Source organism: Brachyhypopomus gauderio, chromosome 12 (genome assembly GCF_052324685.1).
Source record: "Brachyhypopomus gauderio isolate BG-103 chromosome 12, BGAUD_0.2, whole genome shotgun sequence".
NCBI classification, from domain to species: Eukaryota; Metazoa; Chordata; class Actinopteri; order Gymnotiformes; family Hypopomidae; genus Brachyhypopomus; species Brachyhypopomus gauderio.
The window spans coordinates 21,942,800-21,956,231 of NC_135222.1; the positions used below are offsets into that span (position 1 = coordinate 21,942,800).

Genomic DNA, 13,432 nt, shown 5'->3' on the forward strand with positions numbered 1-13,432 from the left:
AATGCCTTGGGACACAGTCTGCAAGATCAAAATTTTATTCAAGAACAACCTGCGTACAAAACATATTGCACATCAAACGACCAGAATGAACATTAAAAAAGAAAATAAGGACTCAAAACGTAGTTTACAGAACACACACAAAAAAAATCTGGAAGTTGATCTTTCAGTAGTCCAAATTGTCACCTGCGTGCAAATACGTTCAGGCAGCCAGTTTAGTGTTAAAAGAATAACTGCTTTTGCTTTTTCTTTTAAATACTGTACATCTTAAAATAAATAAACCAAAACAAGGCTCCTTTTGCTAAACAGTCATGGTCACTATAACCTGCCAGGCAATGAACCAGAAGTTCAATCTTTCAGATAGCCATGTGGAGTGTCATATACGCCACTTAAAATGAACAAAGTTAACAGACCAGTTTCCAGACTAACATTATTCTAAAGGGAAAGAAAGTACAATTCAGTGCAAAACATCATTTTTCAGACTGCTTTTCCTAATCCCCACCCATGTATGAAGTGGTTGCATATTAAAAACAAAAAGCAGCTAACTCAACAAGTCTGAGAACCTCTGGGATATTCCCATTACCATATCAGGTTTTCCTACAGCCAGCTACTTGAATGGTAAAACTACTCTTCGAAGGCACAACATCTGATGATGTACTTGGACATACTTGGGTGTGACCTAAGTTTAATTTGTCTGTATAGAGTGCGTGTCGTCCGTGGTCCTCCCCCCAATATTATCTTGCTTCCCCTCCTACCTGTTCCATGGTGAAGGAACGGAAAAGTGCAGTAGAGAATCTGGAAGTCCATGTCTATCTTTGGCAAGCTTGTACAAGCACTATTGTAAAAATGTAAAGGTTGCATAAACTTAAAAAAAAACTGCTTAGAAGAGTCCATTTACGACAGCTGGCTTGGCCCCATTTCCTTGGCCGAGGTCTTTGGGGGCCGTCTCAGTGGAAGCACACGTAGCTTTATTGGGCTCGTCCGTCTTGCTGTTGGGGCCGTTGGTCAGAGATGTAGAGGTGCAGTGCTCGGCTATGCTCTCTACCTGGCCCTGCGAATAGGCGGAGGGAGTCATGTTAGTCTCAGCAGGACCCAGGCATTAAGAGGAGTGTCAACTCACAAAAGCAGTGTTGTGGTAAGATAATCTAAACTAATAACATGGTGCTTTCTCTAGCACTTTTGCAAGCTAAGCACACTTGAGGGAGTACATCATTTCTCTGCAAATGTGATTAACTAGAACACAGTAGATTGTGGTTTTAAAATACTCGTCTCCAAATTCCCCATTCTACTCTATCCATGTTTGCAGGCTGTCTTCTCACCAGCAGCAACACAGTGGACTACATGCAAGTTTAGTGTTAAACCCTTGATAACTCTGCTAGTTTATAAGCTCTCTGCCTAACCACAATAGGCAATTAGGCAATACCTCCCAAATAGGAACCCAAATAATGTAGTTGACATTTGATCGTTCACATTGTAAACAAAGGAACTCTTGACTCACCAAATCTTTATTCTTCTTCTTCAGATCTCGCGGTGTTCTCTGTCTGCTTTGTGATTCAGCCCTTGATATGTAATCAGCCACAGTAACTGCACAGAAAAGGAAAAAAAAAAAAAAAAAAAAAAAACTCATGTTGAAACCCTCCAGAACACTAGCAGGACTCTAAGGAAGCTCTTGTCTCGGTTATGAGAACTGTGTGGGGGGGTGCTGGGGCAAGAGGAGGGAAGGTTGGATCAGCCCACATCAGTTATGATATTTTACTTAAGGCAGGCACATGGATAGAACATTTTCAAATGTGTTAAACCATATAACCCATATCAATATATATATATATATATATATATATATATATATATATATATATATATATATATATATATATATATATATATAAAATTATCGAAATTAGTAGTAGTAGTAGTAGCAGCCACATCATCACATAACACCTGATTCTAAAAAAAAATTTATCATTATATTTATAAACTTATTATTTGTGCAATTTTTCTAGAAACACAATGTTGATTCAGCACTGGTACTACAACATTGAAGACTAGGTTTAATCATTAATCAGGAACCACCCCTCTTTTTTCAATACCATGAAAATGTAAAAATACTATATTGGGGTCTTGGTTGTGTGAATTATGGCTAGATCCCTCTCACAGCAGGCCTGCTCTTCAGGGTGTGTGGTTGAGCCTGGTAACGGGCTGGTTAGGGGTCACTCCAGACACAGGTAAGCCATGCAGGTTACATGCTACCATTTGTGCACCCATTACCTGGCCGCCTCTCCTCTGGAGGGCGATAGCGGCGTCGGCGGCTACGGTTACGCCGTTGTGGTTTAGCCTCCCATTCATCTACAGTGGGGAAGGCATGAGAGTTTCCTCTCTGAGAGATACAGCAAGGAGCCCCCTCTCACCAGGTACAACACACAGGCACGAGTGCACACTTAAGACGAGTTCTACCCAGCGGGGACAGAAAGCTTGCTCTCTCAGAACTGCATCATACAGGTAGACGTTATTCTTTCAAAGCAGAGTCCTCTCCCTGTCATAACCCAGAAGCGAGCCCTTTCTCACAATTATACCACACAGTAGCGGTGTGGAGGACAAACTTCACCTCTATTCAGTTCAGTTTTCACTCGAGTGTTTGGGAGTAAGCTGAAGCTCACTGTACTTTTTACCACAGCCTACAGAGAACATCTTTTAAAATGAGCTGTACAAGCTCTTAAAAAAAAAAAAAGATTTGCAAAAGTTGCAGCAGATCATAGAGGTGGGAAGCTCGGCTGCGGGGGTAGCGGGTGACACTAGGTGCCCGTGTGCGCGGAGGCCACGCTGGACTTGCCTAGGCCGTTCTCGCTGAGCGAGGCGTTATCGGACTCGCTCACGCCATCTATCACCGTCGCGTCCTCGTCTGTTCGGCGTCGACGTGAGCGACGGCGACGGCTCGTGTTCACGTGAGAGTCGCTGGCGTCCGTGTCCACCGTCTGGTCCGTCTCGGTGTTGTCCAGCAGGCTGTAGGGGTTCCGATCGGGGTCTTTCAGCACTGTGAATGAAGCAAACAAATACTTATTTTGGGTTACTTAGGGGTTTTTAAGTTCGTCAGTAATAAATGAATGAGCTAATGCTGTGTGGGCTTCTAGAGAAGGTCCAATCAGAAGATGAGGCAGGAAAACTTGCCTGAGCTCTATACGATACAGGCACTTCCCGATATGTTGCAGTCCAACCAAAATGCCTCAAAAACAAATTATTTTTAAATCTTACATTGTGATTTTCATTATTATTATTATTATGTCTCTCAGTGGACATGCACCCAGGATGAAAATTTCAGACCCCTCCATGATTTCTGAGTGGAGGAAACTTCCAAAGTTGCATGGTGTTTCCTCACTGTATAAGAACATGGCCACTTAAGACACTTTTGCCCACATAGCATGCTATTCAAATCTCTCATTAAAGCCAGCAAAAATAAATATGTCTACTGTGAGTAGAGAGTAAGAAAAGAAGGTAACTAGGAGACATCATTCAGTTAAGGTCTAAATGAAATGCTAAAGTCATCCTCAGTGGTGTCCAAATGTCTTTTGAAATGTATGACGGATGAAAAATATCCGTCAGACACTCCTTGGCCAGGCAAAGTACGTGAGGAAAATAAAATGTTTCTGTTGGTCATCTAGTGGAGCTTGTAGAGCTGCACCTGAACTCATGGTACTGGAAGACCCTCTCCCCGTCCCGCGACCTCTGCCCCTCCCCACAGCCGGTCTCCGCCTGCTGTCTCTCTGCTGCTGGGCTCCTCGCTCAGGCTCCTCCCCCGCCAGGGACCAGTCGCTCAGCTCATCTTTACGCTCCGAGTCCGTCTCCGAGGTGTACGAGTGCTCCGAGTTTGTTCCTACATGTGACAAATGGGATCGTTTCACTGCCTGGCTGGTCACTGCTGTTTATAGTCACGTTTTGCAAACACAACGTCCCCCGAACAAAGGCAATGTACACGCAAACAACTGGCCCTTGTGTTTGAGGAATCATCAAGTAGGGACCAGATTAGAATACGAGACTGCAACATGGAACTTGAGAGCTTTTTTTTTGTGTGAAAAGGAACTGGAGCTTACAGTCTCACAATAGGTTCTTTACAATAGATAGTTTGTGCATAATAGTATTAAATGAAGGAAAAGGTTATATAAACTCATAATTACCTTACATAAAAATAATAAACATTACATATAAAGTTTAACTGTATTATAAGAGTAGACACAGTCGTCAAACTTTCATTGTATTACTGCTGCATTGGAATGTTAAGATTCTAGGTCCTGCATGTGCAGGGACAAAACCATACGGCATCCCCATTAGGTCATATAATTATTTTTGACTTGTTCGGTTTAAAATTTTCATTTTAGTAAAAGGTTTAAGGTGTTACCAAAACTGGAAGTACCCAAATTTTAAAATAGCTTATTTTAACTGGAAGTCTAGATAAAAAGCTTAAAGAGTTACTGCAACCCATAGGGTGTGTTAAAAAAGGTGGGAATCTGGGTAAGAGGCTTAGAAAGTCTTAGTATAACCCAAAGTCTGTGGGGTTTGTAGGGTGTTACCGTAACCCGAAGCATAGTTCATGCCTCGGCGTCCTCGTCCTCGGCCAGCATAGGAGCGGCCGGAGTGGGGCGGGGCGCTGGACACGCCCTCGTCCATGGCGTAGGCCTTGTCCTTGTCAGAAGGGCGTCCAGGGACAGGCCGGTAGCCGAGACCGATCTGCCGTAACTGCTCGTCGATGTGCAGCCTATCAAGCCTCAGCTGCTCCACCTCCTGCAGGGAGCAAAGCAGGTTTGCTGAGAGGTGCCCCTGTGGCCTGACTCAAGACCTGCTCAAAGACCTGCCCCGAAACCTGTCCCGCAGCCCCTGTGGCCCGTCCCGAGACCCACTCAGCTGCCCCAAGACCTTTCCCATGAAGCCAGCTTTGCTGCCACCACCAGTCACTGTATCACATTTTAAATAGGTGTTTAAATAGGCGTTATTATTATTATTATTGAGGGACATGTCTGTTGCTGTTTTTAAAAGCGGACGTGAGCTTTTTTAGCTGTTCAATACTGAGCCCATGTGATACCTTTCTTTTGGCAATACTTGTTTATATTCATGTCTTCTGTAAGCCAACCACAAGGATGAGAAGGGCAGCTAAAGCTAAAGCAGCTTATGACTGCCCATGCTGGCTGCAAGCAAACAAATAACGTTCAAGTGGCAGACAGCGATTCTCTCAATCCAGGTCCATCTCTTTTTATGCTGAGCAACACGGTGAGAACATGTTTAAAATCAACACTTCAGCCATGTTTAACCCCAGCTAAACGCCCAATGTGAAAGAGGGGATTATAATAGTTAAGATCAGGGTTTGGATTGGAAGAGCTGGGTCTGAATAGACATGGAAAGAGACTTTCTTCTGTCCAAAAGCTCAAATGGTCTCAGAGGCAGCCAGTACACACTAGGAGCACCAGCGTGGAGGGTTGACCTTCATATCCTCACCACTCACATTCAGGTAGGAAATGTGATACTCCAGGAGCACTTGCACGTTGCCAATGCTCTCCTTGGTGCCAACAAACGTGAAGGGTACCATGCCCTGGCAGAAGAAGATTACTACTCGTGAATAACCACTTCACACACCAAGTTTGGTTCAACACTTAAAAAAAAAAAATAGAAAGAAAGTGTCATAAGAAGGAGATCTTACTTCCTGTCTGGGGAGTTTGTTGTCATTGTCACCTTCAATTCGTACTCGGACAACCCCAGACTTGTCGACAATCTCTTGGATAACCTTGCCATTCTTTCCAATAACCTTTCCTACAAAGAAAAGCATTTTGACCTTAGGAGACCTCAATTTCATGAGGGCAATGGAATTTTTAAATGTTGCATGAAAAAAAAAACCTTTGCCCTCAGGCTAAGATGCCATCTACTTTCTTATCCAAAATCTTGCTTGGCTTCCTTATTTACCAGGTGCAACCAGTAATAAATAAATATAATTGAACAACGGGATCTCCAGAGAACATAGAGTTTAGAACCATATGTAGTGAGAAGTAAGATTCATACCAACTAGATTTCTTGGGATTTGTACAGATTCTTCCAGAAACTCCAGATAATTCCTTGCTTTCTGGACTGCCTCTGCAGTCTGCAACCACAAAAGAAAATTAAACAGATAAAATGTGTCAGGTTTTGGCCAAATATGTGAAGTCCTTGAAAACCCAATACAGCATTCCAACACTTTCAGCACAATTCCAGTCCCACCAGTTTGAAATACCCAAATTCAACAGTTTCTGAGACCAAGTGTATGGGTTGATCTGCTCCTCTTTGCTGAAATCTCATGTACAAAGATGCAACCCAACCATATTCAGGCAATATTCTCTAGTAACATGGGACAGATGGAGACTTAACCCTAATAACACTTGGCACAAGCAACAGACGGATGTATCCCAAAACGTTGGCAGTTTACTCACCTCACCATAAATCCTAAAGGTGCCGCTTTCTTCATCGAGCTCGATGGCAGTCACGCCCGGCACTTTCCTGGCCTGCTGGATGTTACTGCCATGGCTGCCTATAGCAAGGCCCACGAGGTCTTCCCTCACAGTGAACTCCTCCTGGAAGGCTGATGCCAGCTGCTTTGTGCTCTAAACGTGGGACAAACTCCATTAATACGTGGTTGCGCTTTCTGCGTTCCGTATTCCGTGAAAATGTACGATGTAAGGCGAGAGGCGGTGTGGGTGGGGTCACCTCCAGGTGCTTGGTGGCCTCCTCGTTCCTGCACATGAGCATGAGTTTGGTGCGGATGCTCCTCAAGTGCATGTCGCTCAGGAGGGAAACTCTCTTCACCGTGGACTCATTCACAGACTGCCACAACAAACTTAATTAAAAACATTCTAGAGGAGAGCGATTCGTTAACGTTTCAAAACAGTTAAAAATGTAATGGGTTTTTAAAAGTGCAAAATACTCCGCAATCAATTCAATTATCAATTAACTTCCTGGATTTATCTCTCTCTCTCTCTATATATATATATATATATATATATATATATATATATATATATATATATATATATATATATATATATATATATATATATATATTAAATGTAATCTTGTGAAGAGTGTACAGTAAGGTGCAGAGATAAACTCACTAGTATAACCAACTGGCTAGTCTCTGGGCTGTAGACTATCCGGCTGGCTCCCACAGCCTTTTTGAAGTCCTTGTGTGCAAGTTCGTTTGCACATCTGAAAAAGAGTATTTTGAGAAAACCACGATGTGCTACCAAATATGGCAACACCCATGCGAACACGGGGTAGGATTCAGTGAAAACAGGGAGTGAAGAGACGAGAAATGGCCACTGCACTCACGCAGACTTGAGATCTTCGGGGACAGGAACAGTGCACTTGAAGAAGGAGGCCTGTGTGACGGCTGGGTTGAGGTTCACTGGTCGGAGGCGTTCGAACGTGACGATTTCGTTGTACGTTGCGTCACAAGCAGCATACTCGATCACATAGAACTACCGCAGAACAGAAAGTGAAAGTTAAAAGGCGTTTTGGCAGAAATGGAACCTGAAAAACGGCATAACCAGGGAGGAGTCTTGTAATACTCACGTCTCCCTTCATCATTCGAACTTTGGCTAGCCACCAACCACAGGGCTCTTGTTCATTTGCTCGGGAGTAGATCTACACAATATAACATTTACATTTACGGCATTTGGCAGACGCCCTTATCCAGAGCGACTTACATTTTTATCTCATTTTTATACAAGTGAGCAATTGAGGGTTAAGGGCTTTGCTCAGGGGCACCTCAGTCATGGCCTCAGGTCTGGGAATCGAACCCGGGACCCTCCGGTCACAAGACCAGTTCCCTAACCACCAGGCCATACCTGCCCATATAACAGTGTTTACTAGCAGAGATGTTCAACCTTCTCACCTCCACTTCGTCTCCCTCACCGATCTCCTTTTTGCCATCGGCAGCAGGCGGCAAGCGGATATCGCTGAATGGGACTTGTCTTTCAGGCTGCCAGCTTAAAAAATAATGAACGATTTTAAAATTGCATTGCACAACTCAAGAGTGAAGGAACATTTTTGGCAAACGGCCACAACCGATTAGCCTGTACTTACTTGTTTTCAAACGAAATGGAGAGAGAGTCATTATGAACGTCTTTGACAAAGCCCTGAACAACAAAACAAATTAATGCATTATGTTCAATAACATCCAATTACATAAACATGCACCTGCAATAAAACAGGAGTGCTTTGGTGGTGATTTCAGCATAAGAGAAAATATAGAAATATATACTTTCAACATGTCAAGGCAAGTATTTATTTGGCTACATGCTTAATTTTTCTAAGTACCTGACCCAAAAAACAAATCAAATTAAATACATGAGACACAGTGGAAAAAAAGTACACTCGGTGAGTTTAGTGTGAGCTGGTCACCAGCAGCAACACAAACAATAGGGTGCTGAAATTAAAATGGGTTTATGATGGCTGTAAGTACGGCAAGAAAGATCCTTAGTAGTCTAAGGACACAAAGAAAAAAAAAGCCAAATACTTAAAAGAATGAACTTTGTGACCTAACAAAGCATGAGACAGTGTGGCTTACTTCACCCCAATACCTCTTTGCAAATAACGTAAAAGTGGAACATTTAGAATAGTAATTTTAGCAACAATTATTTTTTTTTCAAACCACTTAAAATCATGCAGAACATAAATAAAACTATAGATAAGAAAGACATGGTTTCATTTGCAGTTGCTGTCAAGTGGCGAAGCAACACCACATCACAGTACGACACATCTCTGAAACACCAATTCAAAAATAGATCTGGCTTCAAAGTATATGCTGAACCTGATGACGGCTAATGATACAGAGTGAACAGCTGACACGCAGAGAGACAGAGACAGGAGAGAGAGACAGACAGAGACAGGAGAGAGAGACAGACAGACAGGAGAGAGAGACAGACAGAGACAGGAGAGAGAGACAGACAGAGACAGGAGAGAGAGACAGACAGAGACAGGAGAGAGAGACAGACAGAGAGGGAGAGAGAGAGACAGACAGAGAGGGAGAGAGAGAGACAGACAGAGAGGGAGAGAGAGAGACAGAGAGAGAGGGAGAGAGAGACAGAGAGAGAGGGAGAGAGAGACAGAGAGAGAGGGAGAGAGAGACAGAGAGAGAGGGAGAGAGAGACAGAGAGAGAGGGAGAGAGAGACAGAGAGAGACAGACTAGTCTGTGCCAAAGACGCATGCATGAAATAACTCCTCAATGATAAAGCGGTAGAATTATAGCTTTAACAGGTGGATAGTCCAACTAGGCCCGTCACATAGAGGACCGTGTAATCCACTGAAACGACAAGTCTCAGCCACTTAAACTCCACTTACGGCATAAAACACCACACACACACACGAACACACCGCCAGCCTCACCGTTAACGGGCATCGTCGGGCTGCTATAACGTCCCGGCCAACACGACGGCGGCGGATAAAACCGTCAACCGTTCACGCTACCCGGGCAGCTAACGTCAGCCACGCCAGCTAGGACACGTAAACACACAGTGTGGCTCCGTCACCACCTCACTAACCCGCCTGGACAACCGACAACCGAACAGCAGATGAAGGAAACCTGAAGCGTTTTTAGGCGGATTATTAACCGAAACTGAAACGCGACTAGTTAGCTACCGCGTTAGCCTGCTAGCTAACCTAGCTAACCGTGGCAGCTCGTTTCACGAGGAGGAAAAGGAGGAAAAACAGCAAAAAAGATCAGTTGACGTAATATTTAAAACCCCATTTTGACATATTTTCAGTCTTAAACATACAATCGCCTGAGTTATGACCGACGGAGTGTAACGAAACGCGGGGTTTACCTTGTAATAAGCTCCATTGGAGCCACGAACCTCCACCGTCAGTTCCTCCATGTTGAGCGCGCAAAGGATCGTGGGTAAAAGTTCCAGAAACGTTCAGGCTCCAGTGAGCTCATTCAGAAAGAGAAACTTATATCAGATATATTACATTTTAATGTATATGTCATACAGTTTGTTGTAGACTCTGAACATGCGTCACGGTTAAAATCGCATCTAATTATAATTATAAATTGTGGTTTTGCTACACCTCTTGTTTTCGACATGTAAAATAAATTAAGAAATGTATTTGTATTGCTATTACGGGCCTATCAGAGTAATCCACCCAGATTAACAAATGAACCTCAGAAAAGAAATGAACACTTGTGTTACACTGTAATTATGTTTTCTTTGGTCATTCAATGATATGATTGAGAAGACTGTTCATTCCAAAGAGTAACCATATACAGTAGCAGCTGCTGATAGAAATGTTCAGCAGTGAATCACAGCATTCAGACACACCTTCTGGTGTGGCACCACAGGCTCACATAAACAGGAACACGTTGGGAACAAAATATCACCATCATTGGATGTGGTCTCAACCTTGGTAATCTCAGTTTGAGTCTTCTCTTTTTCGCAGCTCTTGTGCTTTACTGCACTTTACTGTCTATGTTTTCAATTTTTGTTGTTACACTTTGTTTGTGTACAAAACTGCAGCAATAAATAAACTTCCCTTGAGTGTTTTCAAATAGGAAGGCTTGCCTAAAGGGTACTTATAAAATATTACAACAAGTTTTCCATTTAGGAAATCAAGCACAATATTCGGGTTAGTATTGATTGACAACCTGAAAGTGACTTGAGGTTAAATAGATTCTTTATTAAGACATGTCCCCTCGATAAATATTTTTGTTAGATGAAACCTGTTAGTGGCACCTAGTGGTAAAAAATTGTTCAGCATTGTACATTCAAATATTTATCCAGCTTATTTCACAATGACAGTTTTTCCCAATTTCCAGCAGAAATGATTAAAATTACTGTAATTGAATGCAAAATGAGTCTTATTAATATACAAATAACTGAAGCTAGGTAATGACAATGGATTTATGTAATTAAGTGTTTCAGCTGGTCACAATCATTATAAAAGTTCACTAATTCAGTTTAGTTAGTAACATACCATGTTATGAGTTTATATCAAATCTTAATTTGGTTAAAAATCTTTTGTTAGATTAAATGCCCTTCATTATTAGAAAAAAGACACATTATAACAATAACTGCATTCAGCACCAATAGATGTTTTGATCAATTCAGTAACCAAAAAATAAAAGCAAAGTTAATTCATTCAAAACTCTGAGTTTCTACTTTTAATGAAGATTTCTTTGATTTCTTTGATTTGACACATGTTTTACAAACATGAGAAGCATAATAATGTTATCAGATGATGCTGACACCTGATACTAGATTATTAATGGTCTTGGTGTGTACTCATGGTCTTGATTTCTATATAAAATTTTAGCCAGAGGAGATTTTTTTTGTCATGTAAAAGGAAACAAGAGCGAAACTAACCCATGCTCTATCCATCTCAACTCAATTGAACATGACACAATATTAAAGTATTTGGAGCATTTTTTTTTCTCATTTGTCTCCTTCTCATGTAGAATGAATATGGTTTCCATATGTTGTGTAAAATATAATACATAAAACATGAACTTTACAAACTCTTCTTTCTCACAGCTGACTTCATGTTGAACACATGTCTGGGTGGCGAACAGTAAATAATAATGCATAATGTGCAACAAAATGCATGACGCTGGTTGAAGTCCTTCTGCAGCTCTCAGCGCATAAGCAGAGTTATGTATACATAATAAAGTCTGCTCATCCAAAATATATCAAATATCCAGGCAAATACCTAATACCATGTGGCAGTGAAAATGTGTTCGGGGGTTTGCCGGCACATGGCGACATAAGCGTTTATGGCCCTGCTGATAGCATAGCCTCATGTTCACTCTAACCAGTTTACGAATTCCATTATGCTAAGCCCGAACACTCTAACTACTGATGAATGATTATGAAATACATAATCTCTCACAGTACCATCACTGCACTACGACAGGGACATTTCTTTCATCCTATCCAATTTTTCCCTTATTTAAGAAAATAAATGACTGTCCCTCAGTAATCAGATATACAGCAGGGCTGTTTCACCAGTTAAGCCAACTTCCATTAAGCTTTCATCTTCTGCCATATTTCGGAAAGCACACGTACACACCAAGATACTCAAGTACTCATTTGCCAAGCCCTCCATATTATCTTTGCCCATACCCTTTCCACCTTCAGTATAACAATATTACAGCACCTAAAGGAAGCTGTTTAGTGTTCTCTTTTTAAAATTCTCTAACTCACTGGAGAATTTTGTTACTTAAGACCAGATTCAAGTTATTTATGTTGTGGAAATAACACTATTAAATTACGTGTCATCAGTAAAAACTAATTGTCTGGCTTTACTTAAATGGTTTGCTTTACTTAAGTGTTCACAGCCATCTTGGACACATATGAATAATGTACGTGTGTGCAATAATGTTAGAGAAGCAGCACTCAGGGGAGTCTTAAGACAGTTAAAGACCAGGCATTTACAGAAATAAATCAGGTATTACAGTTCAGTGCACCAAGAAAACAAAAGGTTTGTGGTTTTATTGAAAAAAAATCAAAAATCAAAAATATTAAAAGAAAGTGATGAAAGCAAGATGAAAAATATCAGACACTCTTTGTTTTTCATAATTTACGTGGATACATTTCAGTTAACATTTCTAGATTACAATAAATATTCAGCTTGATTAAAATGGATAAAATTAGATGATTATGCATCAAATACTGATGGTACACAACATAGATTTGGAATTCTTAGAGATGATCCAGCCATCTGTGGATGTTTATCTCTGAAAAAGGATCTCATGTTCTTTAAATCACAAATGAGTTTGTTTTGTGCTCAAATGGACAGGACGAAGAGCGTGCGCAAAGATAGGGGTGTGAATCTATTAGTTTGTTCTTCATGCATATCCAATTTTTGCACAATCTGCGGATGCATTTATAGGTATAATTGAAAATTAGCTGTACATCTTTTTTGGGGAAGGGTAATTTATCACGACCCATTGTTCACCAGTGACACTTCAGCCCTACCTCTAACAAGGCTGGGGGAGCTCGGCGTTGAGCCACACTGAGCAATTCTGCTGTACCGATGCATTTTCTCTGCTTTGTGGCTAATTGTGGCCTCCTTTCCATTGAATGGTGAGTGGAGTAAAAGAGCGTGCTGGCTCGGTGTAGTGCTGCTGCCTGGCCCACTCGTGCTATTATCAAAGATACTCTTGATCTTTTCAAAAGCAGGAAATAGATTTTCCCCTCTACTACAGGAAAAAAAAAGTAATTTGCAATGCGTCCATTAGTTCTTCATTAAAGCAAGATTAAATTGCACTGCAAATCACATCTGCCTTTCCATGATTAAAGGGTGGCATTTTAGAGGCCAAAACTAATTACTAGTCAAAATGAATAAGAGTGAAAAAACAGGCATGTTTTTACATTAGATAGTGTGGCTTGTAATTAGATTCAAGCTAATTCCGCTATTTCGTCTCTATTA

At 41.4% G+C, this 13,432-nt stretch overlaps 1 protein-coding gene across 2 annotated transcripts; it reads right to left on the bottom strand.

Moving 5' to 3' along the window:
- Positions 1-19: 19 nt before the first annotated feature.
- fxr1 (FMR1 autosomal homolog 1) lies at positions 20-9,936 on the bottom strand. Of its 2 annotated transcripts, XM_077023837.1 has the most exons (17): positions 9,832-9,936; positions 8,092-8,144; positions 7,901-7,994; positions 7,579-7,650; positions 7,336-7,484; positions 7,119-7,212; positions 6,715-6,831; positions 6,441-6,611; positions 6,037-6,115; positions 5,681-5,790; positions 5,486-5,572; positions 4,560-4,770; positions 3,674-3,865; positions 2,828-3,028; positions 2,266-2,343; positions 1,496-1,581; positions 20-1,048 (listed from the first exon to the last, which is right to left on the bottom strand). In XM_077023837.1, exons 1-17 carry the CDS (start codon positions 9,880-9,882, stop codon positions 878-880), a joined length of 2,016 nt encoding a protein of 671 aa, XP_076879952.1. In that variant the 5' UTR covers positions 9,883-9,936; the 3' UTR covers positions 20-877. The 2 variants fall into 2 exon arrangements, with proteins under 2 accessions (XP_076879952.1, XP_076879953.1); XM_077023838.1 differs by lacking the exon at positions 2,266-2,343.
- Between the last annotated feature and the right edge of the window lie 3,496 nt (positions 9,937-13,432).